The 27085-nt window shown below is 59.5% G+C and overlaps 1 protein-coding gene across 1 annotated transcript; it reads left to right on the plus strand.

Annotated features, from left to right (window-relative positions):
* Positions 1–46: 46 nt before the first annotated feature.
* On the plus strand, positions 47–25194 carry TET3 (tet methylcytosine dioxygenase 3). Its single transcript, XM_050325721.1, is given in 13 exon segments — positions 47–385; positions 11900–13349; positions 13352–14119; positions 16836–16926; positions 17457–17550; positions 17878–18086; positions 19044–19194; positions 19604–19693; positions 19794–19931; positions 20461–20797; positions 21193–21501; positions 21504–22232; positions 22235–25194. Coding segments are annotated over 13 exon segments (5079 nt in total). The 5' UTR covers positions 47–367; the 3' UTR covers positions 22930–25194.
* Positions 25195–27085: the final 1891 nt, after the last annotated feature.

The raw sequence follows: 27085 nt of genomic DNA on the forward strand, positions 1-27085 counted from the left end.
CGCGTGGCCGAAGTTTGGAGTTGGCGGTGAGGAGCGGGCTCCGGCACCACGTGTTCCGCGGGGATCCAGGGATGCTGAAACATCTCTGGCACCCGCCAACGCCGGAGCTGCCTCCGGCGCTTTGGGGGAAAGAGAGGAATCCTAGAGCCCCACGGCAGCTGCCGGGGTGGTTGGTGGCTGGTGGCTGATGGGCTGGTGGGTGCCGGGGTGCGCTGAGCGTCGCCGAGGTTGCATCATTCTGGGAAGGGCCGGGAGCAGAGTCCTCTGGGGTCAGGTTGTTATGGGGGCCCCATAAACGAGCCCCGCTCGCGGCCTTTGGCACCTCGTTAGGTTTGTTTTTCGAGGTTCGTTTCTCGGGATCGCCGGCATGGACTCTTCGTGGCAGGTAATCGAGGGGGGAGGTGGCTCTGAGGAGGAGGTGATGGGGTCTGGGAGAAGGCAAAATGTGTGCCCCCCTCCCCAAGATTTTGGCCTTTCCTGGTGCGGTTTTGCTGGCCCCACTGGGAATGGGGATGGCGAAGTGGTGGCGTGGTGGCTCTGGGATTTGTGGTTGTGCTACAGGTCTGTGTCCCAAAAAGCCTTTCCTGGGGTGTCCCTGGCACTGCTGGCATGCTGAGAGTGAGCTGTCCCTGGTCCCCTATCTGCATGTGCTGAGGTCCCTAATCCTTGTCCCCATGCCATTGGGGGTCCCAGTCTCCTGTCTGCATGTGCTGAAATCCCCATCTGTTCCCATGACATCAGGATGCTCAATCCCTTTTCTGCATGTGCTGAAGTCCCTAATCCTTGTCCCCATGGCACCAGGGTCCCCAGCCCACGTGTACCAGGGTGACCGGTTCCCCTCCCTCTGGCACTGTGCATGTGTTGGGGTCCCTGGTCCCTGTCCATCGGGATATTTGGACTCCTTCCTGCACGTGCCAGGGTTCCCAGTCCCCACTCCCTTGTCATCAGGGTCCCTCCCTGTGTGTGGTGCCATCCCTGTGGCACCGGGGCCCTCAGTCCCTGTGTGCCCTGTGGGTGTCCCTGTGGGTGTCCCTGTTCCCATGGCATTGGCGTTCCCATGTGCCGGAGTTTCCCGGTCCCCCTCCCCACTGCACCAGGGTCCTTGGACCCCTGCTTATCCCAGTGTCTCCATTCCCATGGCAGCTGTGTCCCTTGTCCTCCACCTGTGCACACTGGGGTCCCTGCTCCTTGTTTCTGCAGCCTCGGTGTCCCTGTTTCCTCCCTGCATGTTCAGAGGTGCCTTGTCCCCATTTCTGTGCCATTGGAATCCCCAGTATTTTCCCTGCATGTTCAGGGGTCCTCTCTCCCCATTCCCATGGGATCCCCAGTCCTCCACGCATGGGCAGGGTCCTTTTCCCAGTTCCCATTCCACTGGGGTCCCCAATCCCATGCCTTCGGGGTCCCAAATCCTCTGCCTGCACGTGCAGATCCGTTGTCCCCATTCCCATGCCACTGGGATCCCCATTTCCCTCCATGCATGTGCAGGGTCCCTTGTCCCCATTCCCATGCCATTGGGGTCCCCATGCCCGTGCCATTGGGGTCCCCAGGCCCCTCCATGCATGTGCAGGATTCCCAGTCCCCATTCCCATGCCATTAAGGTTTCCAGTCTCCTCCTTGCATGTGCAGGGTCCCTTTTCCTTGTCCCTGGACGTTGGGTCCTCGGTCCCCTGCCTCCATGTGCCAGCTTTCCCTGCCCCCATTCCCTGCTCCCTCTGTGTCCCTCACTCTGGAGAGGCAGAGAGCCTTCCCAATGGAATGACAGTGCTGTCATCCCCTGGCTGTCCCCCCTGGATTGGGATGAGGCCGGGATGCCCCCCAAACCCAGCCCCACTGTGAGACCCCCCCGTCCCCTGCTGTGCCAGCGCGTTAATCCCGTTCCTGGAGCTCCGTGCAAGAGGGTGCCAGACCGTTTTTGAGGATGAAAGAGCTGTTTTTATTCCTCCCCCCGCTCCCTGGGCCAGCATCCAAGGGGAGATGAAATGAAACGGGAAGAGGCTGGAGGTGAAACAGCTGCTCTCAGCCCCGTCCCCGCTCCACATCTGCCCACCACACCACTGCCAGTGCCAATTTGCTCCTGTGTCCCAGGGCCAAAATCCCCAGGGTTTGCAGGAAGGGTTGCCAGAGGGAACCGTGTCGTGGGGACAATGCCGTGTGTTTGTTTGCTACAGCTAAAATGGCAGTTCTGAAGGGGAAAAAAAAAAAAGCGAGAGAGCCAAGTGCTTCTGCACATCCAGTCGCCGCATCTTTTGATTAAATGAGATTTTGCTGTCGAAGGGGGGAGCTGGGGACCACGAGCTCCACAGCCTGCAGTTCCCAGCGCAGCCAAATGAGGGGAAAAAAAACCCTCAGAGCCACCCCAAGCCCTGAAAATGCCATAAAAAACCCCCAAATGGGTCAGAGCAAGTTGTGATTGCTGCAGGTGTCACTGCAGGTCTGGGATGGGTGTGATGGGTGTGATGGATGGAGGGGTTTGTCACCACAGGGCTGGTGGCACTGCCCTGCTCATCACAGCCCCGATTCTCAGCCTGGAAAAACATGGAAAGGATGGAGCAGCACCCTGGGAGCTGCAGCGGGAGGCGCTGGGGTCCAGAACGGGGAGGAGGAGCGGCAGGGCGAGGGGCTCTGAAGACCCTCTGAGCCTCTCAGAGCCTGGTGGTGTTGCAGTCAAAGCCTCTGCACTTCAGACCGTTTTGTTGGAGCTGCTGCAGTTAAAGCCCTCCCGCTTAAATCCGCGCCAATTAACGCTGCTGCAATTAAAGCCCTGGCACTTAATTAGCGCCAGCGCAGCACCAGCTCTCGTAGCGGTGCCGGCTCCTCCGGGCGCCTCCGTGAGCCTGCCTGGTTGGGGTGGTTGGTGCTGGATCACGCTGGGATCATGCTGCTTGTCCTCTGGATCACACTGGGATCACAGTGGCATCACATTGCCTGCCCTCCAGGGCACACTGGGAGCACACTGGGATTGCACTGCTTGTCCTCTGGATCACACTGGGAGCACACTGGGATTGCAGTGCTTGTCCTAGCACACTGGGAGTGCACTGGGATCGTACTGCTCGTCCTATGGAGCACACTGGGATCGCACTACTCGTCCTATGGAGCACACTGGGAGCACACTGCCTGGTGTCTGGATTGCACTGGAAGCACACTGGGATCACACTGCCCGCCCTCTGAAGCAAACTGGGAATACACTGCCTGCCCTCTGGACCAGACTGGGAGAATGGTGCCTATCCTCTGGAGCATACTGGTAGCACGCTGCCTGCCCTCTGGAAAACACTGCCTGCCCTCTGGAGCACACCTGGGAGCACACTGGGATCACACTGCCTGCCCTGTGGACCAGACTGGGAGCACACTGCTGTTGTCTGGGTCACACTGCCTGCCCTCTGGAGCACAATGAGAACACACTGCCTGCCCTCTGGAGCACACTGGGAGCATACTGGGAGCACACTGCCTTCTCCCCAGAGCACACCGGCATCCCGCTGCCTGCCCTCCAGAGCGCTCTCCTGATCCGCCAGACCACATTCCCTGCCCTCCAGAGCACGTTCCCTGCCCTCCAGAAGAGGCTCCCTGCCCTGCAGACCACGCTGCCTGCCTGCACATGGCTTTTTTTAGGTTTACAAACACGAGGGCCCCGTGCACGCGCTGCTTCCCCCCCTCCTTGCCGTGAGTCACCAGCCCCGTCACCGGGCTGGGGAAGCCGGAGGCGGCGGCGCTTTCCCTGCGGTGCCGATGACCCGAGCGAGGGGGGGAAAGAAAAGGCACAGTCACACTTTGTTTTTCTCATCTTTCATCGTTCCCCGTTCCTCTTCTGGGAGGAGATGGGTGGTGGGTGGTCCTGGATGAGGTGTTTTCGGAGAGGACCCCAGCACCGGTGGGAGGGTGGGAGAGTGTAAACGCCACCGGCTTCCCTGGCTCCCTCACCCTTTGTCGGTCGGGTTTCCTTGGATTCAAGGCGATGCCAATTGCTGTGGTTTTGGGCACGGGTGAGATTTTAGCAGGGAGAGGCTGGTGAGATCCGAAAACCGTTGGCAGAGGTGCTGGCAAAAGCCTCCCAGCAGCGGTGGTGAGCGTGGCGATGCCGAAGCCCCCACGCTGAGCTCATCGCGGAGCCGGTTGGCGTTGGGGCTGAGGTGGCTGCGATGACTCAGCAGTGCCGGTGCTGACTCAGCGGCTCCAACCCCCGGGGAGGCAGCGGGATAGCGGGAGAGCTTGAAAGTTTTGGGTATAAAAAGGGCTTTTTCTGATCCAGCGCACTGCAGAGTTGCTGGTGCCGAGCCGGTGTTTTCCACCCCGCACGCCTTCCTCTGGCTCGGCAAAGAGGGATTTCATCCGGAGGGGTTGCGTCTCCCACCTGCCACGAGGTGCTTTCCCCTGCAGGGAACGGGTCATGGTGGTGAAACCAGCTCGGGGTTTGGCAGAGGCGGCGTTTTCCCTGCTCCCAGATGGGGCAGGGCCTGGCTCCCACTCATCTTCCGGCTCCTGCCCGCCGGCCGTCGCGCCGCCGACTTGCCCGTGCTTGCCGGGTGGGAGGGCGGCGGCACACGCGGTTCTCCTCCTCCTCCTCCTCCTCCTGCTGTGCCGAAGGTCGGGTGAGTGGCACCGCGGTGTCGGCGTGAGGATCCCCACGTCCCGGGGAAGGGGGGGCACCGCAGCATCCCCCAGGTATGATGGGACGAGGATGACCTGGAGGGAAGCTGAGCACCCTTGGGTGCTGGGTGGCACGTCCTTGATGTGGAGGACCAGGAGGGTGTAGGGTACCCTTCCCACTGCTCAACCCGGGGGGCAAAGGCTTGAAAATTGGGGTGTGTTTGGTCAGCACAGGAGTGTGAACCTGGTTTGCAGTGCAGAGCAGTCGGCATGGTGGGAATGTCCCACTGGGGGCTGTGGAGAGTGCTGGGAATGGACAACCTGGTCCCACATGGAATGCTGGCATTGGGGCTGGGAAATCAGGCCCAGCCCTGCAGGGGTGGCTGGAGTGGGACGGGAAATGCTGCTGGGTGGGAGGCGAGGAGAGGCCCCTTCCTTCCCCTCCCCTCTTCCTTCCTGACCCCTTCCTCCCTGTCCCTGCCCCTTTCCTCCCTATCCCCTTCCCATTCTTCCCCTTGTTTCCCTTCCTCCCCATCCCCATCTTCATCTTCTTCCCCTTCTCCTCCTTCCCCATCCCATTTCTCCTCTTCCTTCTTGCCCTTTCTCCCTTCTTCCCTTCTCTCCCCATTTCTTTCCATCCCCTTCTTCTCCATCTCCATTTCCATCTTCCCCTTCCCTTTACCTTCCCCTTCTTCACCTTCATCTCCTTCCTCTTCACCCTAATCTCCTTCCCCTTCCACTGCTCTTCCTCTTCCCCCTTCCTCTTCTTCCTCTTCCCCTTCCTCCCTATCTTCCTCTTCCCTTTCTTCTCTTTCCCCTTTCTTTTCCCCTTCCTCCTTCCCCTTCCCCACGGACAGAGCAGGCACAGCGATCTGGCCGTGCCGCGCCGGCCCCGGTGCCAATCCGGGAGCGCCGGCACGAGAGGCTCCAGCTGTGTTTGAGGAAAAAACCGCTCCAAGGAACAAAAATAGCGCCGTGGGGTTTTTTTGTTTTTTTTTTTTTCCTCCTCCTTTTCCCTTTCAAGAGCTCGGCTCCCTCCCTGTCCGCCCGGAGCCGGCAGCCTGACGCGGCTCCGAGCCGTGCCAAGCCTTCCCAGCCTTTCCCCCTGCCCGCGCCAACTGGCGGCTCCCGGCTCGGCTCCGCGCCGCGGTGGGAACACACGCCGTGGCTTGGCTGAGGCGTTCTGCTTCCCAAAAACTGCTCTGGTGGGAGCTTCCCTGCTCCAGGCATCCCTGCTCCAAGTGTCCTGACCCCAGACATCTTCACCTGAACGTGCCCACTCCGAGCGTCCCGCTCCAAACATTCCAACCCCAAGCATTCCTGCCCCAAACATCCCCTCTCTGAGTATTCCCAACCCCAAGCATCCCTGCCCCAAACATTCCAACCCCAAGCCTTCCCTTACCGAGCATTCCTGCCCCAAATTCCCCTTGCTGAGCATTCCTCATCCCAAGCATTCCCACTCCAATCATCCCAACCCCAGGCATCCCCACTGTGAGCATTCCCACCCTGAGCATCCATTCCAACCCCAAGCATCCTGCTCCCAAGCATCCCTTCCAAAAGGGGAAACACTTTTCCTAGAGGAAACAAGGAAGATGGAGGTGGGAATAAATCTTTTTCCACCTGGAAAAAAGACCCCCCACATCCCTCAGAACGTGCAGGAGCTGGGAGTGGGACTGAATCACGTTCAACCGGCTCAGTGAGAAGGAAAAGGGGGTGGGAATAGTTGCTCCAGCACCACCCAGAGAGGGATCACGGCCACGGGGCTCCCCGAATGTGCTCCTGGGGCTGGAGCAAAGCAGAGCCGGGCTCCCCGCAGCGTAAATCAGCTCAGCTCCCTCGGCATCACCACTATTCCGGCTTTTCTCCGGGCTAAATGAGGACAGGAGCGAGCGGCTCAGCCCCAGCGCTGGGGTCAGCCGGGGCCATGGAAACAGCTTGGAAAACAAGGCGGGAGAGGCAGCGGTGGCTGCCCGCGGCGGCGGGAGGCAGCGGCACCGCGGGTGGGTACCCGGCCGGGGGCAGCCAGGGGGGAACCGGGGGCATCACCGCTCCCGCTCCACGCTCGGGCTTCCCACTTTTCCTTGGTTTTCCGTTTTCACGGGCGTTGAGCGTGGATTTAGGTCATTCAGCTCCTCTCTGCTCTCCTCCCACCGGCACTGGGAGGCTGTGGCAGTGGTTCGGGGTTGGGAAGGGGTTTCCCGTGTCTTGGGTGTCTGGTGATTTTGAGGCGGTTCCCCCCAGGAGCGTCGATCCCGGCACGGAGCGTGCGCGTGATTCCGGCAGCGTTCCCTTCCCGTCAAATCCCTCCGGTGGCACCAGCTGGGTGGGTGGTGGTTGTTGTAGGGCCTCGGGATGCTCTGGGATTCTCTGGGATTCTCCGGGATTCCCCCACGGTGCCCCCCATCCCACCATCCGGGCGGAGGATCCCCCGGGGTTGTTGCCAGAGGAGGGAAACCGCAGTGGGATGCCGGGGCTGGCCGGGCTCCACCGGAGCGGGGCCGGCAGCCAAGGGAGCTCTTGGCCGCCCGTGCCGGCACTGGCAGTGGCTCCTGCTGACCTCAGGAGCTCCCGGCCGTGCCCTCGCTGCAGCCCCGGCACACGGTGCCCTGTGACCCCTCCAATGCCACCAGGAACACCTTGGCATTCCCACCCGCCTTCCCTCGGCTCCCGAATTCCGCACATGAAATCAAATCCAGCGGTTTTTTTTTCCGGCGGCGTTTTCCGAGCCGCTTGGTGTGCGCTGAGTTCATCCGTCCTCTGCAGCTCTGGACAAGGGGTTTAGTAAATCTCCAACATATTAATTTGGGGAATTTTCACGGTCCTGGTGGAGGGAATTCGTGTTTTGGGAGGGTGAAGGGTTTAAGCCCGACTCTGTGTGGGGTTTAGTTTGGGTTTCATACAGCCCAGAAAGGGAGGTGGAAAGGAAGAGTTTGAAAAAGAGGGAGGAAAAGGAAAAATAAGGAGGGGAAAGAGGGTTTGGAACAACTTGGGCTGTTGGAAGGATGGATGGATAGATGGATGGATGGATGGATGGATGGATGGATGGATGGATGGATGGATGGATGGATGGATGGATATCCCTGTGGGATCAGCTCATCCTGTGGTTTTTGGGTCGGGATTTGAGGCTGCTTTGAGATTTGGATATAGAGAACTGGGAGATGTTCAGGTTCCTGGCCATATAGGCCTGTGGGTTGTATAGGTTGCTGGATATATAGGACTCAGGAATTCAGGGTTGCTGAGTGTTTAGGGGTGCTGGATATATGGGGCTGTGGGATATATGTGTTGCTGGATGAAAGGAGTTGCTGGATATATCGGGTCACTGGATGTGCAGGTTGCTTGGTGTATAAGACTGGTGATTATATAGGAATCCTGGATGTATAGGGCTGCTGGATGGATGGGGTTGCTGTATGTGTAGAGTTGCTGGATATATTGACTGCTGGCCATATAGGGTTGTTGGATGTATAGGTCCCATGATTTGGTGTATAGAACTTGGATATTTAGGGCTACTGAGTGCTTAGGGTTGCTGGATTATAGGTCTGCTGGATATATGGGATTGTGGAGCATATAAGGTGCTGAATATATAAACTGATGAATATTATTTGTGGCTGGATGTAGAGGATTACTGGATATGCAGGTTGCTGGATGTACAAGATTGCTGATTATATAGGGCTGCTGGATATATAAGGTTGCTGGATATACAGGTTTTTGGTGTATAGGGTTGCTGGATATATATATATAGTTACTGGATATATAAGACTGCTGAATATACAGATTGCTGGATATCTGGGTCACTGGATCTATAGGCAGTGGGATCTATATGACAGTCAGATCTGTAGAGGAGTGGGATCTGTGGGGCTGCAGGATCTATAGGGGAGCAGGACCTGTAGGGCAATGGCATGTACAGGGCAGTGGGATCCATAGGGCTGCAGGATCCATAGGGCAGTGGGATCTATAGGGGAGCAGGATCTATGGGGCAGTGGAGCAGTGGGTTCTGTAGGGCAGTGGAATCTGTAGGGTAGCAGGATCTATAGGGCAGAGGGATCTATAGGGCAGAGGGATCTGTAGGGCAGTGGGTTCTATAGGGCAGAGGGATCTATAGGGCAGTGGGATCTATAGGGCAGTGGGATCTATAGGGCAGAGGGATCTATGGGGCAGAGGGATCTATAGGGCATCAGGTTCTATAGGGCAGTGGGTTCTATAGGGCAGAGGGATCTATAGGGTAGTGGGTTCTATAGGGCATCAGGTTCTATAGGGCAGTGGGTTCTATAAGGCAGAGGGATCTATGGGGCAGAGGGATCTATAGGGCAGTGGGTTCTATAGGGCAGAGGGATCTGTAGGGTAGTGGGTTCTATAGGGCAGAGGGATCTATAGGGCCACCATTCCCAGCTGTAGCAGCTGGAGCCGTGTTGGTCCCTCCCCGCCGACTCTGGGCTCGGGGTGCCCCCGCACCCCCGTGGGGCTGTTCCGGGGGCCGGGTGCAGGCGGGCCCCGCACCGCCCGTCCATCGGTCCGTCCCTCGCTCCCTCCATGGCCGCATCCCCGCATCCCTCCATCCATCCCTACGTGCGCGCCGCGCCGGCACTAATGGCTCCTCCAGCTGCCTTGGCAGGGGGCGGGGAGGGCCGGGGCGGCTGCGGCTCCAACAAACCCGCTGCGGGCCCTCTTTGCTCCCCGGCCGGGCCCGCAGCGCCGTCGCCTCCCGCCCCGCACACGTAAGTGAAGTGCCGCCCGGGCAGCGCCGGCCCCGCACCGGCCCCGCGCCCCCGCCGCCTCCCCTACACGCGGCTCCCGACTATTCCCAGGGAGCGCAGCCCAGGCTGGAAACCCTCCAAGCCGGGCTCTGCTTGTGTGGTTGGGTTTTTTTTTTTTTTTTTTCCTTTTTCCTTCCCTTCCTTCCCTCTGTTTGAGGCATTTAAAGCGGGGGAAAATGGAAAAAAAAAAAAAAAAGGGAAAAATAGGTTGAAATAAAAAAAATAAGTGTTTTCGTCCTCAAGGGGATTTCCCCCCTTTTTATAGAAGGGGTCGTGCAGCTGAATTAATCCAAACTAAAGTGCTTGGTTTTATCTTTATTTTAATTTATTCCCCCCAGCCCCCTCCCCAGCTTTTAGCCTTTCCCGGGCTGAATGGGAGGAGGTTTGGGCAGGCAGCACTTTTTCCAGGGAAAAGGGGTCAAATAGGTGCCCATGGCAGTGATGGGGGGGATTTCTGTGGAGTGCATGGGGATGGGGATCGATTTTCGGGGGGAAGCCGCGAGGTCTTTCCATCTCCCAACCCACGGGGCCGGGAACAAAAGGAGCTGGATGAGAGAACCATGAAAAAATAATTACGTTTTATATATTTATATATCTATATATATGGTGTTTTTTTTTCCTCCACTGATTTGTGGATGGTTGTGGCTTTCGGATTAACCCTTTAGGAGCATCTGGGAATGCTCAGTCCTGCCTTGGATTCACACGGTGAACTATTTTCCTGCATCCCCAGCCCGGATCCATAACCTGGTTTATGGGATGGAGCAGCCCAGGGCGCCTCCCTGGCCCCGCGGCTGTTTTTTGGGGGCTTCCCCTGCCCTTCCCCAGCAGGTTCTTCCCCCCGGGAAGACCCTCGGGGGGGACCGGCGGCCGCTCCCACCCTGAGCCAAACAGGTTTGTCATCTTTTCCCCGGGGTGGCGTCAGCGCTGTGACACTTGGGGGCCCCGGCACGTCCCCCCCCGCGCTCTCGGAGAGGACTCGTGGTGTTAATTTCCAATGCGCCGCTTGGGAAAATCCCCTTTGGCTGGGCGGGAGGAGGAGGAAGATGACGGCGTAGGAAGGACGGGCGAGGTTGTTTCTGCCGTGCTTTGCAGAGTAGAGCGGAGGCGTGTTGTGATGTCCCCACCCTGCCCGGGTGCTCGGTCGGGGGTGAAGCACTTTCTCCCCAGACCTGCCGGACCGGTCCCATCGCCCGCGGCTCCCGGGGATGCTGCGAGGGCAGCGCGGCCCCTCCAAACCCACGGCAGCACCTGGGTGAGCCCCGTGCCAGAGCGGGGCCGCCGTGGTTTGTGCTGCGCCCCCCCCGGGGGTTTTCACCCTTGATCCGTGGGGAGGAGGGGTTTTTGGGGATAGAATCGTGCTGGGAGTGGCTCCTCCAAGGTTTTTGCTGGGGTTTTGCCGGAGTCAGCAGCGTGCTTATCTCAGGTGTGGGATCTGCGCGTGACTCTACTCACAGTCTCGCCACGAAGGGGAAGGCGAAGGACGCGGTGGGGCCGGTGGTTGAGGGGTTAAACACGGCCCCGACACCAACAGCCCCACGGGGACAACTGGCTTGGACACCAGCCCTTACTCCGAGCTGTGAGTTGTAACTCTTGTAACTCGGAGCTCTAACTTGTAACTCGGAGCTGTGACTTGTAACTCAGGGTCTCCTCTCCGAATCTGAACCGCGGCTCCTTCCCACGAGCCGGTGCTGGCCCCATCCAGCGGCAGGAAGCTCTGCCCACAGCCCTTGCTTGCTTTGGCATGGTTTTTCCAGCGGACCGGGGTGTATTTTTAGCCTGCCGGAAGCTCCCCCTGGTTATCGGCAAAGGGCTCTCCACGCGCTGCCAGCGCCTGGCACGCCCGGCTGCTGGAGCACCGAAATCCCCTCTGCCGAGCAGGGAAGGAGTCACAGGGCACAGAAACACCCCCCATCCCTGGCAGAACCCCTGGGAAGGTCTTAACCAGGGTGTGCTCCCTGGGTGCCCGGCGTGGATGGCTGGGTTTGGTCTGTCCGTGGCACGTGGCCGGTGCTGCCGGTGCTGCCGGCGCTGCTGGGGGACCCTGGCCGGCCGTGTTGATACAGACACCGGGTTATTCGAGGTGAAAGCAGCCCCTGGCACTGGCGTAGCCAACTCTGGCAGCTTCCTGCCGTGCCGCAGCCCCCGGCAAAGGCCGGCTGCTCCCAGCCAGGATGTTTGCACAGGGCACGGGGCCAAAAAAACCCCCCTCTCCCTCCCCGTGCCGCTTCCTTCACCAGTGCAAACTGTGTCACCGGAGCCAGGATGGCGATGGAAATCCCGAACAGCCCCGTGAGCAATTTCGAAAGTGGGTGGCGGGGTGGGGACGTGGGTGTTAAGCGGGCGCCTTCCGAGCCGAGCTGGTCCTTACTCAGCCGGGCAAACCCCGCGTGGCTTTGCCCCCAGCGATTAGTTTTTCACGTGGCTCATCTGCCTCTTCATCCCCCGGGTCCGAAAAAGAGATGGGGAACAGGAGACTGAAGGAAAAAGAGAGAGAAAATAGGCTGGGGGGTGATGGCACGTGGGTCACGGAGGGGGAATTCACGTCTCTCCTCTGTCCCTCCTCGCAGACAGGTTCGGCGGGTGACGCGGTTGATGGACCCAGCAGAAGCCAAATGGAAGAAGGGCCAATTAATTATGTGGAAGAAAGGCGGCTGAATGAGGGCAGCGGGCTCAGCCTGGTGAATGGGGGCCGGCCGGAGCCGGGGGGCACCGTGCTGATGGAGCCCAGCGGGTGGTCACCGGGCCAACCACCCACCGCCGGCAAAGCCCACCTGGAAGACGTCCGGAACCTGGTGGCCTTCTCGGCGGTGGCCGAAGCCGTCTCGTCCTACCGGCTCCCGCCACCGGGCTCGCCGTCACTGCTGTATGAGAAGTTCGACTCGGAGATGAGCCGGGGCGGGCTGGGCGCGGCGGACGGCGTGCCCAGGGGCGAGGACCTGCACGCCCTCAAGGCCGCCCTGGCGCTGGCCAAGCACGGCGTGAAGCCCCCCAACTGCAACTGCGACGGCCCCGAGTGCCCCGACTACCTGGAATGGCTGGAGCAGAAGATCAAGACGGCTCTGGGTGAAGAACTGGCATCCCCGCGGCCCCGCGCCGCTGCCATCCCCCCTCCCACCCCACAGGAAGGTGCTATCGACCCCCAGCCGGTGCCTGAGGCCGCCGAACCGTGCCCGCCCGACGGCCTCCCCTTTTCCCAGAGCGCGCTGACCATCGCCAAGGAGAAGAACATCAGCCTGCAGACCGCCATCGCCATCGAGGCCCTCACTCAGCTCTCGGCCGCCCTGCCCCAGCCCGCGGGCGATGGGCAGCCCCGCCGCCGCCACCCCCGCCGCCCCCGCCACTCCCTTCGGCCCGGGCCCCTCGCCCCGCCGGGGGCCGCGTGGCAGCGAGGGGACGAGCCCCGCTACCCTCCCGAGCCGGGGGCGGCACCTGAGCCATTTTTCGGCGCGGCACCTCCCCGGGGCAACTTCTCAGCACCGTGGGGGCTGGAGGCCGAGGGGGCGGCGGGGGCTGGAGACCCCATGGCAGAGCTGGAGCAGCTGCTGGGCAACGCCGATGACTACATCAAGGCGGCTTTCAAGAGACCCGAAGCGACCCCCGGCAAAGTGACGGCCCCCAAAACAGAGCCCCCCGAGCGAGCGGCCAGCAAGGAGGCACCGGGTGGCCCCCCGGTGCCACCGGTGCCACCGGAGCCTGACCTGCACAAGAAGACGCAGCTGGTCCTGCAGCAGCATCTCCACCACAAGCGCAGCCTCTTCCTCGAGCAAAGCCTGGCGGCGGCAGCTCCCCCGGACCGGCCGGGAGGATGGTGGGCCCCCGGCACCCCGGCCGCGCCCCCCAAACCCTTCGAAAAGCAGCCCAAAGAGAAGAAGAAGAAAATGCCGCCCGAGAAGCCTCCCCCGGCCAAACCTCTCCGCAAGCAAGTGCAGATCAAGAAGGCGAAGCAGAAGGACTCGCAGCCGCTCTTCCCACCCCTCTGGCAGATCAGCCTGGAGGGGTTTCGGGCGCCCGCCGAACCCCCGCCGAACCCCCCGCCGAGGAGATGCAAACGGACCCGCCGCCGCCGCCATCGGCCTTCCCGCACCAGCCTCTTGCACTACCCCAGCCCGCCGCATGCCCCCCGCCACCCAACCCCCCCGGCGGCGTCCCCCCGGCTCCCGACTCTCAGGAAAGGGGTGCCCCCGGGGGGGGCCCCCAAATTCACTCGGCGCCGGCGGGCTCGGAGGAAGCGCCGGCTGCCCCCGCGCCGGCCACCTCGGCTCCCATCATGGTGGATGACAAGTTGGAAGAGCTCATCCGACAATTTGAAGCCGAATTCGGGGAGAACTTCAACCTGCCGCCCCCAGAGACGCCCGCCCCGCTCGCCCCCGGGGCTGCCGAGGAGCCAGGGGGACCAGCACCAGCCCCGCAAGGGTCCCCCCAAAGCGCCGCCGCCGCCCCGGCCCCGAGCGGCGCTCCCCAACCCGGCCTCAAGAGCTGCGCGTTGTCTCCGGGGAAGGCTCTGCTGACAGAGCCCCCCTTCGCCGCCCGCTCCCCCAAACAGATCAAAATCGAATCTTCTGGTGCTATCACCGTGGTGTCCACCACGTGTTTTTACTCCGAGGAAAGCCAAAACCCGGACGCGGATGACGCTGACAGGACGCCCACCAAGGACGAGGTGCCGCTGACACCCACCCTGAGCGGCTTTTTGGAGTCTCCGCTGAAGTACCTGGACACGCCGACCAAAAGCCTCCTGGACACCCCAGCCAAGAGGGCACAAGCAGAATTCCCCACCTGTGACTGCGTTGGTGAGTGAGCGGCTGTGCCAAGGGGTTACCAGGGTGGCATTTCCAGGAGTTTATTTTTCCAGGATTGCCCTGGATATAGAACAGAATGATGCCATGGCACCAGTAAAGCACTTGATTTTTGGGGGGAATCACAGAATCACAGAGTCAGTTAGGTTGGAAAAGACCTCTGGGATCATCGAGGCCAACCTGTGACCCAACCCCACCTTGTCACCCAGCCCATGGCACTGATGCCACATCCAGGCTCTGCTCAAACCCCTCCAGGGACGGGGACTCCACCCCCTCCCTGGGCAGCCCCTTCCAGTTTCTGATCACTCTCTCTGGGAAGAACTTCTTCCCAATGTCCAACCTAAACCTACCCTGGGGCAGCTCAAGGCTGTGCCCTCTTGTCCTGCTGCTGGTTCCTGGGAGCAGAGCCCGACCCCCCCTGCCGGCTCCCCCTCCTGTCAGGGAGTTGCAGAGAGTGAGAAGGTCCCCCCTGAGCCTCCTCCTGTCCAGGCTGAGCCCCCCCAGCTCCCTCAGCTGCTCCTCCCAGCACTTGTGCTCCAGCCCCTTCCCCAGCCTCGTTGCCCTTCTCTGGACACGCTGCAGCCCCTCAACATCCTCCCCAAACCGAGGGCCCAGAGCTGGGCACAGCACTTGAGATGCAGCACTCAGGTGGTGAAACCCTGGTGCTGTGGAGCTGCTGCTGCTTTCTGTTCTTGCCTGTTATTTTCATTGGAAATGCTGAGCATCCACCGTGTCACCACGGGGGTGGCACCGACACCACAGGCTGTGCTGGAGGGGGTTGGATGAGCAGCAAAACCAAAGGGCTCTTGTGTTTTATTTCAGCCACTCAGTTGAATCCCACGAGTCCATGGTTGTCCCAGTACCAAAATCCACCTAAAACCCTGGTTCTTTAGGGTATTTTCAGCCAAATTAGCTGGTTTGGGGTACTCAGAGTAACCCAAACTTTGACTTTTCATGTGTGCTTATCCCTGGAGAAATGCTTTGCAGCAAGCCCTAGAGAATTCCCACCTGGTCCTTTCAGTCCACCTTCATCCAAGTGCGGAGAGCTGGATTTTTCCCTCCCCAGTGTTTATACCAGAGCTGGGAGGAGCAGGGTGAGGATTTGGAGCATCCAGCTGGAAAAACGACCCCCCTACTGCTGGGAGAGGTGGCCTCGGGCCAAGACCAAGCTGCACTTTATTAGTGAACCTGATGATTATTTATTTATTTGCCTGTAAATGGCAGCAGGAATCAGCCCAAAAGTCACGGAGCAAAGGAAAAGCTTTTCTGGAGCCGCTCCAACCGATCTTGGAGTTTTCCAGGAAAAGATTGGAGTTGATTTTCCTTTTCCAGCATGGTTTAAGGGGCTGGGAGAGGGGGGGATTCCCCTGCTGCCACCTCTCTGTTTTCCCAAGGAAAAGCTGTGGGAGAAGCAGTTCAGGACGAGCGGGGCTCGGTGCTTTATTGGGTGCTGTTGGAGGCTGGAATGAAATCAGCCTTCTCCTCGCGTCCCGTATTGATCCCTGTCTGGACAGCTGCATCCCAGCTGAGCCCGGCTTTCTCCTCGGCCTGGCTCCCAGCCAGCTGCACATGATGGGAATGAAAATCAGGGTGGTGAGAGCAGAGGGGTGGAAGCACAGATCAGACCCTGCTGTGGTGCCGGATGCGTCCCACCCGGAGGTGTCGGAGCATCCCGGTGGATCCACCCTTGTGCCTGCCTGGAGCATCCAGTACTTCCCGCATGGCACCTTCCTGCCCTGAAAGCCCTGAGGGGGCTGTTGTTGTGAGGGAGGTGCTGATTGCAGGGCTGTAGCCCCAGTGTCCTCCCACAGCCCCAGCATCCTTCTCCTGTATTTTGGTCACCCTTCTTGCCATGGTCCAGTAACCACGGCGGTGTTGGATCAAGGGTTGGACTTGGTGATCTCGGAGGTCTTTTCCAACCTGGTTGATTTTTGATTCTATGATTCTCCCATAGCCCCATTATCCTTCTCCTGTAGCCCCAGAATCCTCATGTAGCCCAGGTATCCCTCTCCCAAAACCCCAGCATCTTTCTCCCAGAGCCCCAGTATCCTTCTCCCACAGTCCCAGCATCCTTCTCCACAGTCCCAGCATCCTCCCACCTCTTCCTGGCACTGCAGCTCCTTCCTTGCACAGTCAACTTGAATCACCCCATGAACAACCCCAAACCAACAGTTTCCAGCCCCCAGATCATCCCGTGATGGTTTTGGCAGCCTGCAGCCAGGCTGGTCCCTGTGAGTGGGACCAGAGGGGTGCTCCAGGTGATGAGCAGGGGCTGGGATGAGGAAGGGGGTTGGAATCAATCTCAGATTGGAGTCCAATCGAATTTGGAATCCAAATCCAGAGCTGGAGTGGCTGGAGTGAATCCCCTGAGCCAGGATGGAGTTGTGGTCACTGCTGGCGTGCTTGGAAGGGCTGTGGCTGCTCAGGGAGGTTTTTCAGTCCCCAAAGGGAGCCAACAGGGATGGGTTTGATCACCCATTTCCAAGTTTTCCAGTGGCATTTTAATGCTGGGAGCATCTTCCAGAGCAGAAAATGATGAAGAGCTGCCAGGCTGCTTAATGAACCCCTTCCCTGATGCTCTGACGGGGAGAATGAACCCTTGAGTTTTGGTGTGCTTGGTTGGAGGGAATTTGGGGGTTTGGAATCCTTTGGAGCAGCTGGTGGAGGTGCAAACCCCAAAATCTCTGTCTCCCCCATCCTGTGTCTTCAGAGCAAATCGTGGAGAAGGACGAGGGGCCGTATTACACCCACCTGGGCTCGGGGCCCACCGTGGCCTCCATCAGGGAGCTCATGGAGGAGCGGTGAGGACCTTTAACCATCCCACCCCTGGGGGGCTGAGAGGGCAGGGGGCCGTGAGGGAGAGTGGGGGTCTGTGGGGACCTGTCAGTGGGAGTGGAGGCTTGAGAGAGTGAGGGGTCCCGTGAGTGTGAGGGGGCTGAGGTCATGAGTGGGACCCTGTGAGGGAGAATGAGTGGGGACCCATGAGGGTGAGTATGGGCTTGTGGGGTGAATGGAGACCCATGAAGGGGCTCCTGAGGATGAGTGGGGTCTTGTGAGGGTGAGTGGAACCCATGAGGGAAAACTGGGGCTCCTAAGGGGTCCTGTGAGGGTCTGTGAGGGACCCTACAAGGGCAGGTGGGGGCTTGTGAGGGTGACCAGGGTCCTGCAAGGGCGAGTGGGGTCCTGTGGGGTCCTGACAGGGTAAGTGAGGTCTCCTGAGGGCAAGTGAGGTCCTGTGAATGGGGGCTTCTGAGGGGCCCATGAGGGTGATGGGAGGGGGGTCTCCTGAGTGTGGGGGTGGGCGAATGGGGCTGATGGCTGTTCCTGGCAGGTACGGTGAGAAGGGCAAGGCCATCCGCATCGAGAAGGTCATCTACACCGGGAAGGAGGGCAAGAGCTCCCGGGGCTGCCCCATCGCCAAGTGGGTGAGTGCCTGTGCCCCACTCCCATCCCCCCTTGGAGCCCCCCAGTGCTCCTGCCCCCCTTCCTGGGCACGAGGAGATCCCCCTCCAGCAGTGTGTGCAGTGGGCAGGGTGGGATGGTCACTCCATGGCTGGCAAGGAGGAGGCAAGAGCTGTGTCTGCCCCCAGGAAAGCTCTATGGGGATTCCCACCCCAAAGCCCATGGAGGGGAACACAACAGTGGGACCCTCATATCCCCAGAGAAAGAATCCAGGACCCACTTTTGAGTTCCCCCATCCCAGGAGGTGTTTCTGGAGCGCTGTTGGCTGAATCGACCCCCCTGTTTTGCAGGTGATCCGCAGACACAACCAGGAGGAGAAGCTGCTGTGCCTGGTGCGGCACCGGGCCGGGCACCACTGCCAGAACGCCGTCATCATCATCCTCATCCTGGCCTGGGAGGGCATCCCCAGGACCCTGGGGGACACCCTGTACCAGGAGCTCACCGACACCCTCACCAAGTATGGCAACCCCACGAGCCGCCGCTGCGGCCTCAACGACGAGTAAGTGCCACTGCTGCCAGAGCCCCCCCAGATCATTGGGACTTCAGTGTTAGGGAGCAAGGCAGGGCTTTGTTCTTGGCCAGGAGGTTTCAGAATCTCAGGATCATTAAGGTTGGAAAAGATCATCAAGATCATCAAGTCCAACCATCAACCAGCACCACCGCCGTGTTCAGCACTGACCAAGTGTCTCTAAGTGCCACATCCACACGTTTTCTGAATACTTCCAGGGGTAGGGACTCCACCACCTCCCTGGGCAACCCATTCCAAGGCATGACCACCCTCTCAGTGAAGGAATTCAATCTAAACCCTCCCCTGGCACAACTTGAGGCCATTTCCTCTTGTCCTCTGGCCTCCACACAGGCACCGATTCAGAACTTTTTCACCTGTTTATACATTTTTAGCAAACAATGAAATGAATGTTCATTGGTTCTAAATTACATCATTCTCTTTCATTAATTAGCTTTCTCTTTTGGTTATTGATTTCTTACTTTTTGTGCTAATTAGTCCATATTTTTACTCCTTTTAGTATCTTTCTCCTCTGGCAGGGACTTTCCAACACACATACTGAGCCTTTGTTAGTCTCTTCTTTATCTTCTGCTCTCTGCAAAATGTCCTTGTGGTGCTTAAATTCTGCATTCCACATGTCCAGCTTCAGCAATCCATATTTGTGGCTTTAGCTGATTGAAACACATCAGAGTTAGTTTATCAGAACTATCAGTATCACCAATTTTCCTAAGCTGTGTTCCCACAAAAGCAACTCACAACAACTTTGCTAAATACTACGAGTGGTTTAAGATTAACACACCATTTATAATTAATTTATATGGGTGATGATTAATTAAATGGGACAGGACAGGAGAGGATGGGGTGGGAATGGGGTATGGGGTGTCTGCTCTTCCCAGAGCTGCTGTCACCCAGCTGGTGGCTGATGTTCCTCGTGGTGTCCCTCCCTCCCAGCCGGACCTGTGCCTGCCAAGGCAAAGACCCCAACACCTGTGGTGCTTCCTTCTCCTTCGGCTGCTCGTGGAGCATGTACTTCAACGGCTGCAAATACGCCCGGAGCAAAACGCCCCGCAAGTTCAGGCTGGTGGGAGACAATCCCAAAGAGGTGGGTGAGGGGGCTGGAGCGGGATGGCACGGGGTGTGGGGTGGGTTTGGGCCTCCTTCAGCTCCAGGTTTTGCAGCCTGAAAGTAGGATTCCCTGTGAAGCCTGAAGACAGGGTTCCTTGCAGAATTTTGGATGGATTAGGGAGATGTGAGGAAAAGAAATGAGGCACAAATGGGGTCCCTGTAGAAGCTCCAAGGAAGAAGCCAAAGGGCTGATGGGTTGAGTGAGCGAAAGCACGACGGGTGCAGAGGTTGGAGGTTGAACAGCCAGATTCTCACCAGGAATTTAAACCACGTGCTTTGTGCTGGATGTAGTGGGAAAGGTTGGGTGCTGTGTGGTGTCTATGAGCTCTGTCCCTGAGTCCATCCCAAAACTCCTGGGTGACATCCTCCTGCTTTCCCTGCCACAGGAAGAGCTGCTCCGGAGAAGCTTTCAGGACTTGGCCACCGAGGTTGCCCCGCTTTACAAGAGGCTGGCGCCACAAGCCTACCAAAACCAGGTACTGTGACCCCCCTTGTCCCCCTGGCAGCAGGAATGGGTGCCAGCTGGTGGTGTTTGGGAGATTTTGGCTAACCAGAGCCCTCTCCTCCTTCCGCCAGGTCACCAACGAGGACGTAGCGATCGACTGCCGGCTGGGCCTGAAGGAGGGGAGGCCGTTCTCGGGGGTGACGGCGTGTATGGACTTCTGTGCCCACGCTCACAAGGACCAGCACAACCTCTACAACGGCTGCACGGTGGTAAGCAGGCACCCAGGGGGGAGGTTTGGGGTGCTCCCACCCCAGTTTGGGGTGCTCCTTTCTGAGCCACTGGGTCCCCAGTTGTCCTACCCCAGGGCAGTGGTCACAGTGCCAAGCCTGATGGAGTTCAAGGAGTGTTTGGACAATGCTCTCAGGCACATAGTGGGATTTTGGGGGTGCCCTGTGCAGGGCTGAATTGAACTTCATGATCCTTATGGGTTGCTTCCAGCTCAGCATATTCTGTCCTCCCTGCCTGGCTCCAGGTCCTTGAGGTGTGACACCTCAAATGACACCTCAGGTCAGTGGGTGCTGAAGCCACCCCAACCAGACTCAGGTGCTAACAGGGGACCAGTGTTCGCTTTTGCCCAACCCACGGGAGGTTTCCATATGCCAGCTGGGGACCAGAGCAGAGGGGATGCCAGGCTGGTGTGGATTCATGCTGATTGAGGGATAAGGAGGAGGTTTGGCCTGTCCAGCACAGACCACACCCCTCAGCACCCCGCTGACAGCACCTGCCCCTCCCCCCCAGGTCTGCACGCTGACCAAGGAAGACAATCGTGTGGTGGGCAAAATCCCCGAGGACGAGCAGCTGCACGTCCTGCCCCTCTACAAGATGTCCAGTACGGATGAGTTCGGCAGTGAGGAGAACCAAAACGCCAAGGTGGGCAGCGGGGCCATCCAGGTGCTCACGTCCTTCCCCCGCGAGGTCCGCAAGCTGCCCGAGCCCGCCAAGTCCTGCCGGCAGAGGCAGCTGGAGGCCAGGAAAGCCGCCGCGGAGAAGAAGAAGTTGCAGAAGGAGAAGCTGATGACGCCAGAGAAGATCAAGCAGGAGGCGCTGGAGCTCCCCACGCTCCAGCCAAACGCAGGTAACGGGGGCACAGGTGAGGTCCTGCCACCCCCAAGCTGACTGGGAAGTGTGTGGGGGGATTGGGATATGGTTGGATGGGCTGGTGTGTTGAGGAGGAGCCTGGTGGGGTTTTTGGGGTGCTCTCCCCTGCAATTTGAGATGCTCCTTTCTGAGCCACCCAGTCCCCAGTTGTCCTACCTATCCGGATGGCATGGATGGCTTTTCCACGTCACCTGGGTTTTTCCCTGTGCCGTGGAGCGGTGGGAGCTCTCTCTACAGCGCGGGTGTGAATCCCATGCCAACCTCTGTGCTCCGTGGGATTCCCGAGCCTGGCCGAGTGTTTCAGGGTCATCGCTCCCCTCCGGTGGCTCCCACGGCTGGCGGGTCACAGGGGCTGTGTGTGCTGTCCCGCAGGTATGGCCTTGAAAAGCGGGATCCCCCCGCAACCGCTGAAACCTTCCATCAAGGTGGAACCCCAGAGCCATTACAACGCCTTCAAGTACAACGGCAACGCGGTGGTGGAGAGCTACTCGGTGCTGGGCAGCTGCCGGCCCTCCGACCCCTACAGCATGAACAGTGTTTACTCTTACCATTCCTACTATGCACAGCCCAATCTGCCTTCCGTGAACGGGTTTCACTCCAAGTTCGCGCTTCCCTCCTTCGGGTATTACGGCTTTTCCAGCAACCACGTGTTCCCCTCGCAGTTCCTCAACTACGGGGCGCCCAGCGGGGCGGGAGCAGCTGGGTGAGCAACGGCTACGAGAAGAAGCCCGACGTGTCGGTGCTGCAGGAGAACCTCAACCACACCTACGGGAACACCACCTTCCCCGAGCCCGTCCCGCACGGCGTGCGGAGCAAGAACCACCACCAGCGCACCTACGAGCGGGCCAACCGCTACGCCAGCCAGCAGAAAGCGGCGGCCGCCGGGGCGCACAGGACTAACCCGGGCTCGGAGGAGGCACCGTCCTTTGCACAGAACTGTTTCGGCAACCGCCCCATCAAGCAGGAACCTCCGGACCCTCCACCCACCATCGAGCCCCTTCCTGGCGCAGCAGCCGTGCCTGGTGCCGGCCTGACGCTGCCGGCCATCCCCACACACGGCGCGGCGCCGGAGCAGCGCTGGAGCCCCTTCAAGGCGCCGCAGGGCGTGTCTTCCCCCGAAAGGACTAACACGGCCGAGGGCTCGTGGGCTGCGCTGGCGCCGGGCGCAGGCGGGCGGAAGAAGCTGAGCGCCTTCGACGCCGCCGCGCGCCTGCCGCCACCAGAGAAGCAGTGGCCCAACGTCCTGGCGGCGGGAGAACCGGCGGCAGCGCCGGCGCGCGGGTCGGGAGGATTGCTGCCGAAGCCGTGGAGCCCCTGCAAGCTCGGGGAGGCGGCGCTGGCCGGCACAGGCACCTCCAGCCTGCTGGGCTCGCTGGGCTTTGGCTCGGCTCTGCCGGGGCTGCCCAGCTTCCCGAGGAGCCGTGGGGCTCTGTGAAGGTGGAGGAGCGCAGGACGCCGGCACCCAGCCCGGGGCTGCCGGAGAAGCCGTGGGAGGCGGCGTTGGGCGAGAAGGGGTTGGCAGGGCCCCGCCAGGACAAGCCATGGGACCCCTTTGGCCTGGAGGAGGATCTACCGGAGAAGGCGGTGAAGGAGGAGGAGGAAGAGGAGGAGGAGGAGGAGGAGGAAGAGGAGGAGGAGTGGTCGGACAGCGAGCACAACTTCCTGGACGAGAACATCGGCGGCGTGGCCGTGGCGCCCGCCCACGGCTCCATCCTCATTGAGTGTGCCCGCCGCGAGCTCCACGCCACCACCCCGCTGAAGAAACCCAACCGCTGCCACCCCACCCGCATCTCCCTCGTCTTCTACCAACACAAGAACTTGAACCAGCCCAACCACGGCCTGGCGCTGTGGGAGGCCAAGATGAAGCAGCTGGCGGAGCGGGCGCGGGCCCGGCAGGAGGAGGCAGCGCGCCTGGGTCTGCCGCCAGACGCCAAAGCCTTCGCCAAGAAGCGCAAGTGGGGCGGCGCGTTGGCGACCGAGGCGCCCAGCAAGGAGAGGAGGGACTCGGTCCCCACGCGGCAGGCGGTGGCCATCCCCACCAACTCCGCCATCACTGTGTCCTCCTACGCCTACACCAAGGTGACGGGCCCCTACAGCCGCTGGATCTGAGACGGGCGCGACCGCCGCGGCCCCATCTTACCTCAACCCTCGGCAGCGCCGGTGCCCGGCGTTGCTTCGTGGTGCTTTCTCCTCGGGCGTGGGGGAGAAGAAAAAAATAAAAAAAAAAAATAAAGAGACAAAAGCGAAGCAAAACACAACAACCACACCACAAAAAAACAAAAAAAACATCCAACCCATAGGAAGCGAACCCGACGTGTGGAGCCGGCGCGGGCGCGCGCCGTCAGAGAGCTGCGCCCGGCGAGGAGTTGGCAAACCAAGCAAAACTGGGTAAAATAAAAGAAACACCCAGGAGGAACGATGCTGTTTGATGATTTTAGGTAATCTCCTATTTATATCTCCATGTTTTTTAATCTAGCCTCAGATGAATTTCCTAGCGTCCTTTCGCCAGGAGAGGTTTTTAATTCCACTTCAAGGAAAAGCCTATTTGTCGGATTTGATTTTATTTTATTTTTTACTCCGATGACAACGACGAAGCCGATCTTCGAAAGAGAAGCCAACGTGGAAAAAAACCCACCCTGAACACAAATCCAAACCAACCTGAACACCAAACCAGCTTAAGGGCAAGAGGTGACTCCTGCAGCAGCTCCGAGGCTGTCGGGATCATGTGCTTTACCGTCAGCCGGACACGCTGAACAGACCGATTATTTTTATTCCTAAAGGACATAAAAATACTTATTTTGCAGCTCGAGGAGCCCTTTCTTACAGCGACGGGAGCCCACAGACAAGTGGGATGTCCCGGGATGGCACGTCTTCGCTCGGCTCCTCCTCCGGCGGGATTGGCTCCACTGGGACGGAGCGAGCCGGCGTCTTTCCCGGCGCTGGAGACCTCAGGACACGTCCGGGCTGGGAACACCGCTGCCGGGGGGGGCCGCGCTTGGGCTCGGACTTGTGGCTCCTTTGCCGACAGCCCCGGGGCGAGCGGCGGCGGCATCTCCAAAGGAGCTGACAAGACAAAGAAACAGAAACGAAAAAAAAACAGGAAAAAAAAAAAACACAAACCAACCCCAAACTGTGAATAGCGAGTGTTGCTCTCTGTACATCACTGTTGCTAAAGTCTGGTGCTTTCCGTCTCCGGGGGACTTTCTCCGCGCGATCGGCTCCGGGAAGAGCGAATCCCGAAGACTTGGCTGGGGCAAACCCCGCCGGGTCCACCTTCCCTGCCGGTGCCGGCGAGCGGGCGCGGCGGCCCCGGTGCCGCTGGGGCTCGGTGCTCTTTACTCTCCCCGGGTGCCATCCCTCCTTCCTACGGATCACCGTTCTTCCCGCAAAAATAAAAAACAAACCCAACCCCAACAACCCAACCAACAACCCAGCGACGACGACGACGACAACCGCGTGGTGCTTTTGGAACAATCTCTGTCGAGACTTCCCGCCCGACGCCGGAGCCGCGCCCGGATGGAGGGGCGGGAGAGCTCCCCGGGAGCATTCCCGATCGCATCCCGGCGTCGGGGTTGTTGCTTTTGCACTTTGAGGTGCCTTTTGGAAGAGCCAGCGAGGCAGCGGCGACGCCGTCACCGTGCGGGAACCACCTCGTGTTTACTGTCACCCTCCTTCCCCCCGCGCACGGGACACGGATCGGCAGGATCTCGGTAAAAAAAAAAAAAACAGCCTGAACATTTACGTGGTCTGATTTTAAAAACCTGTACATAGGGAAAGAATTTTTTTAAAAGCACTTTCACCTAGATTTAAAAAGCGAAACTTAAAAAAAAGAAAAAAAGCAAACAACTCCCCTTCTTCCCTCTCCCCTTCCCTCCCACTTCCCCCCCCCAACTTGAAGCAGTATGTTTTAAACAAGATTATCGTGGGAGAACTGTAAATACTGGCAGAATATTTAACATGCTTTGTCCGTCCTTCATCATTAATGAATTTTTTTTTTTTTTTTGTTCGTTTTTTTAACCGTAATCTGTAAAGTCGCGTATATTTGACAAGGAAACTCAACGAGCTATTCCCGCTTTTCTTATAAATACCCAATAGCATATCAGGATTGTAAGAGTCGACGGCAAGTCGGATTTTAGGGACGCCCGTTCCAGCGGTGGACCCGCCGTGTGGTTGGGAGGGCGGAGAGGGGACCCGGCGGATGCAGGGCCGGATTCGGGTGCCGGCCCCGTCGGCATCGCCGGGGGTTTGTCTCTGGCTGGCGCAGCGGGGGTGCCTTGGAGCTTCGCCTGGAGCGTCGGGAGGGGAAGGAGCGTTGGGAGAAGGCGATGGTCCGTGTAACCTGTCTAAGTCCTGCTTCCTTGGAGGTGTTTTTGGTGCAGGGAAGGGGGGGGTCGGTCCGTTGGCTCCGGGGGGAGCGGGAGCTGCCGGCGCCGCGGGTCGGGGGGGAGCGAGAACTGCTGCAGTCTCACGTTTTTACACTACATAAACGTCTAACCTACCTCAACTCTCAGTCATTACAAAATTCGCACGCTTCAGACTTCTACACAAAACTCGAAATCTATGCACAGCTCTTTTACCCCTTGCTGCTGAGAGGCTGTTTCCAAGCAAAATCTTTCCCTTTACCCGCCCCGGCGGCCGCGCTCGTCCCGCCCGCACCGAAGCCACGGGGAGCCGTCGGAGTTCGGGGGGTGGGGTGGGGTGGGGGGGACGTTTTTAATCGCTTCGGAATGAGATGTGGGGACCTCGTTTTGCAGCAGGTCGTGGCCACAATGGTGCTAGAACAACACCCGTGGTGGAAACCCCGGGGAGAGCTCGGCACGGGGAGCCCCGACCGGCTCCTTCCGTCAGAGGGTGCGTTTCGGGTCCCCCCGTCCCGATGCTCTCGGGATGAGGCGTGGGAAGGAGAAGGAAACCAGAATCCCTGAGGTGCCTCAATTGCTGATTTTTCCTTTTAATACTGGAGTACGCTTTGTGGGCTCTATAAGGCATATTTTTATTAAATGAAATCTTGTAATACAAACGGTGCTATGGTGTTTTAACAAACTGTATCACGCTTCTGCCTGATTCCATCTCGCTGAGGTGCTACTAATGTATATACGAAACTAAGGAACCAAGATATAAAAAAAAATAAAGCAATGTCGTTGAGAAGGAAGTTTACTTTTCCGGAGCGACAGCTCGAGGTGTGCCGGGAGCCGGTTGGGTTGATGCAAACCGGTGTTTTTGCCGTGTCCGAGGTGCCCCGGGGTCGTGGTGGAGCCGTTCCCTGCGGAGCCGGCGTGGTGGTGGCATGAGGTGCTCAGATGTGTTGGGTCAGACGTGCAGGGCTTGGTCAGGGGGCGATCTCGGTGCTTGGCCGTGCTCGGTCGTGGTGTGCGGACGTGGTGCTCGGTCGTGGTGTTTGGTCACGCACCACGGACGTGGTGCTCGGGTGTTGTGGTGTCACACACCGGGGACGTGGCGCTGGGTCACAGTGTTTGTCACACACCGTGGGCGTGGTGCTTGGACATGGTGGTCAGTCATGCATTGGGGGCGTGGTGCTCAGGCGTGGCACGTGGACACCGTGCTTGGATGTGGTGCTTGGACCTGGTGCTCAGACAGGGTGCTTGGACACAGTGCTCAGCCACACATCGTGGACGTGGTGCTCGGGCACGGTGCTCTGCCGAGGTGCTTGGACGTGGCGTGTGGACACGGTGCTCGGGGCACGGTGCTCGTCCACACCCCACGGACACGGTGGGCAGGCACCGTGCTCGGACATGATCCATGGACATGGTGCACGGACACGGTGCTCGGACATGATGTGTGGACACGGTGCTCGGACATGATGTGTGGACACGGTGCTCGGACATGATGTGTGGACATGGTGCTCGACCCTGGTGTTCAGACGCGGTGCACGGACGTGGTGCTCTACTGTGGTGCTTGGACTTGGTGCATGGACACGGTGCTCAGGCACAGTGCTTGACCACGTCATGGACACGGTGCATGGGTATGGTGCTCGGGCACGGTGCTCAGCCGTGCACCGTGGACGTGACGCGTGGTTACGGTGCTCAGACGTGGCGCGTGGACATGGTGCTCTTGCTTGGTGCTTGGACTTGGTGCATGGACTCGGTGCTTGACCACGGTGTGTGAACCTGGTGCTCGGCCGCGGTGCTCCGGCACGATGTGTGGACACGGTGCTTGACCGCGGTGCTCGGACACGGTGCATGGACGTGGCGCTCGGGGCACGGTGATCAGCCACGCGCCGTGGACGGGGTGCTCAGGGACAGTG

Source organism: Myiozetetes cayanensis, unplaced genomic scaffold, assembly GCF_022539395.1.
Source record: "Myiozetetes cayanensis isolate MyiCay16 unplaced genomic scaffold, myiCay2020 scf30, whole genome shotgun sequence".
In the NCBI taxonomy this organism is placed as follows: domain Eukaryota; kingdom Metazoa; phylum Chordata; class Aves; order Passeriformes; family Tyrannidae; genus Myiozetetes; species Myiozetetes cayanensis.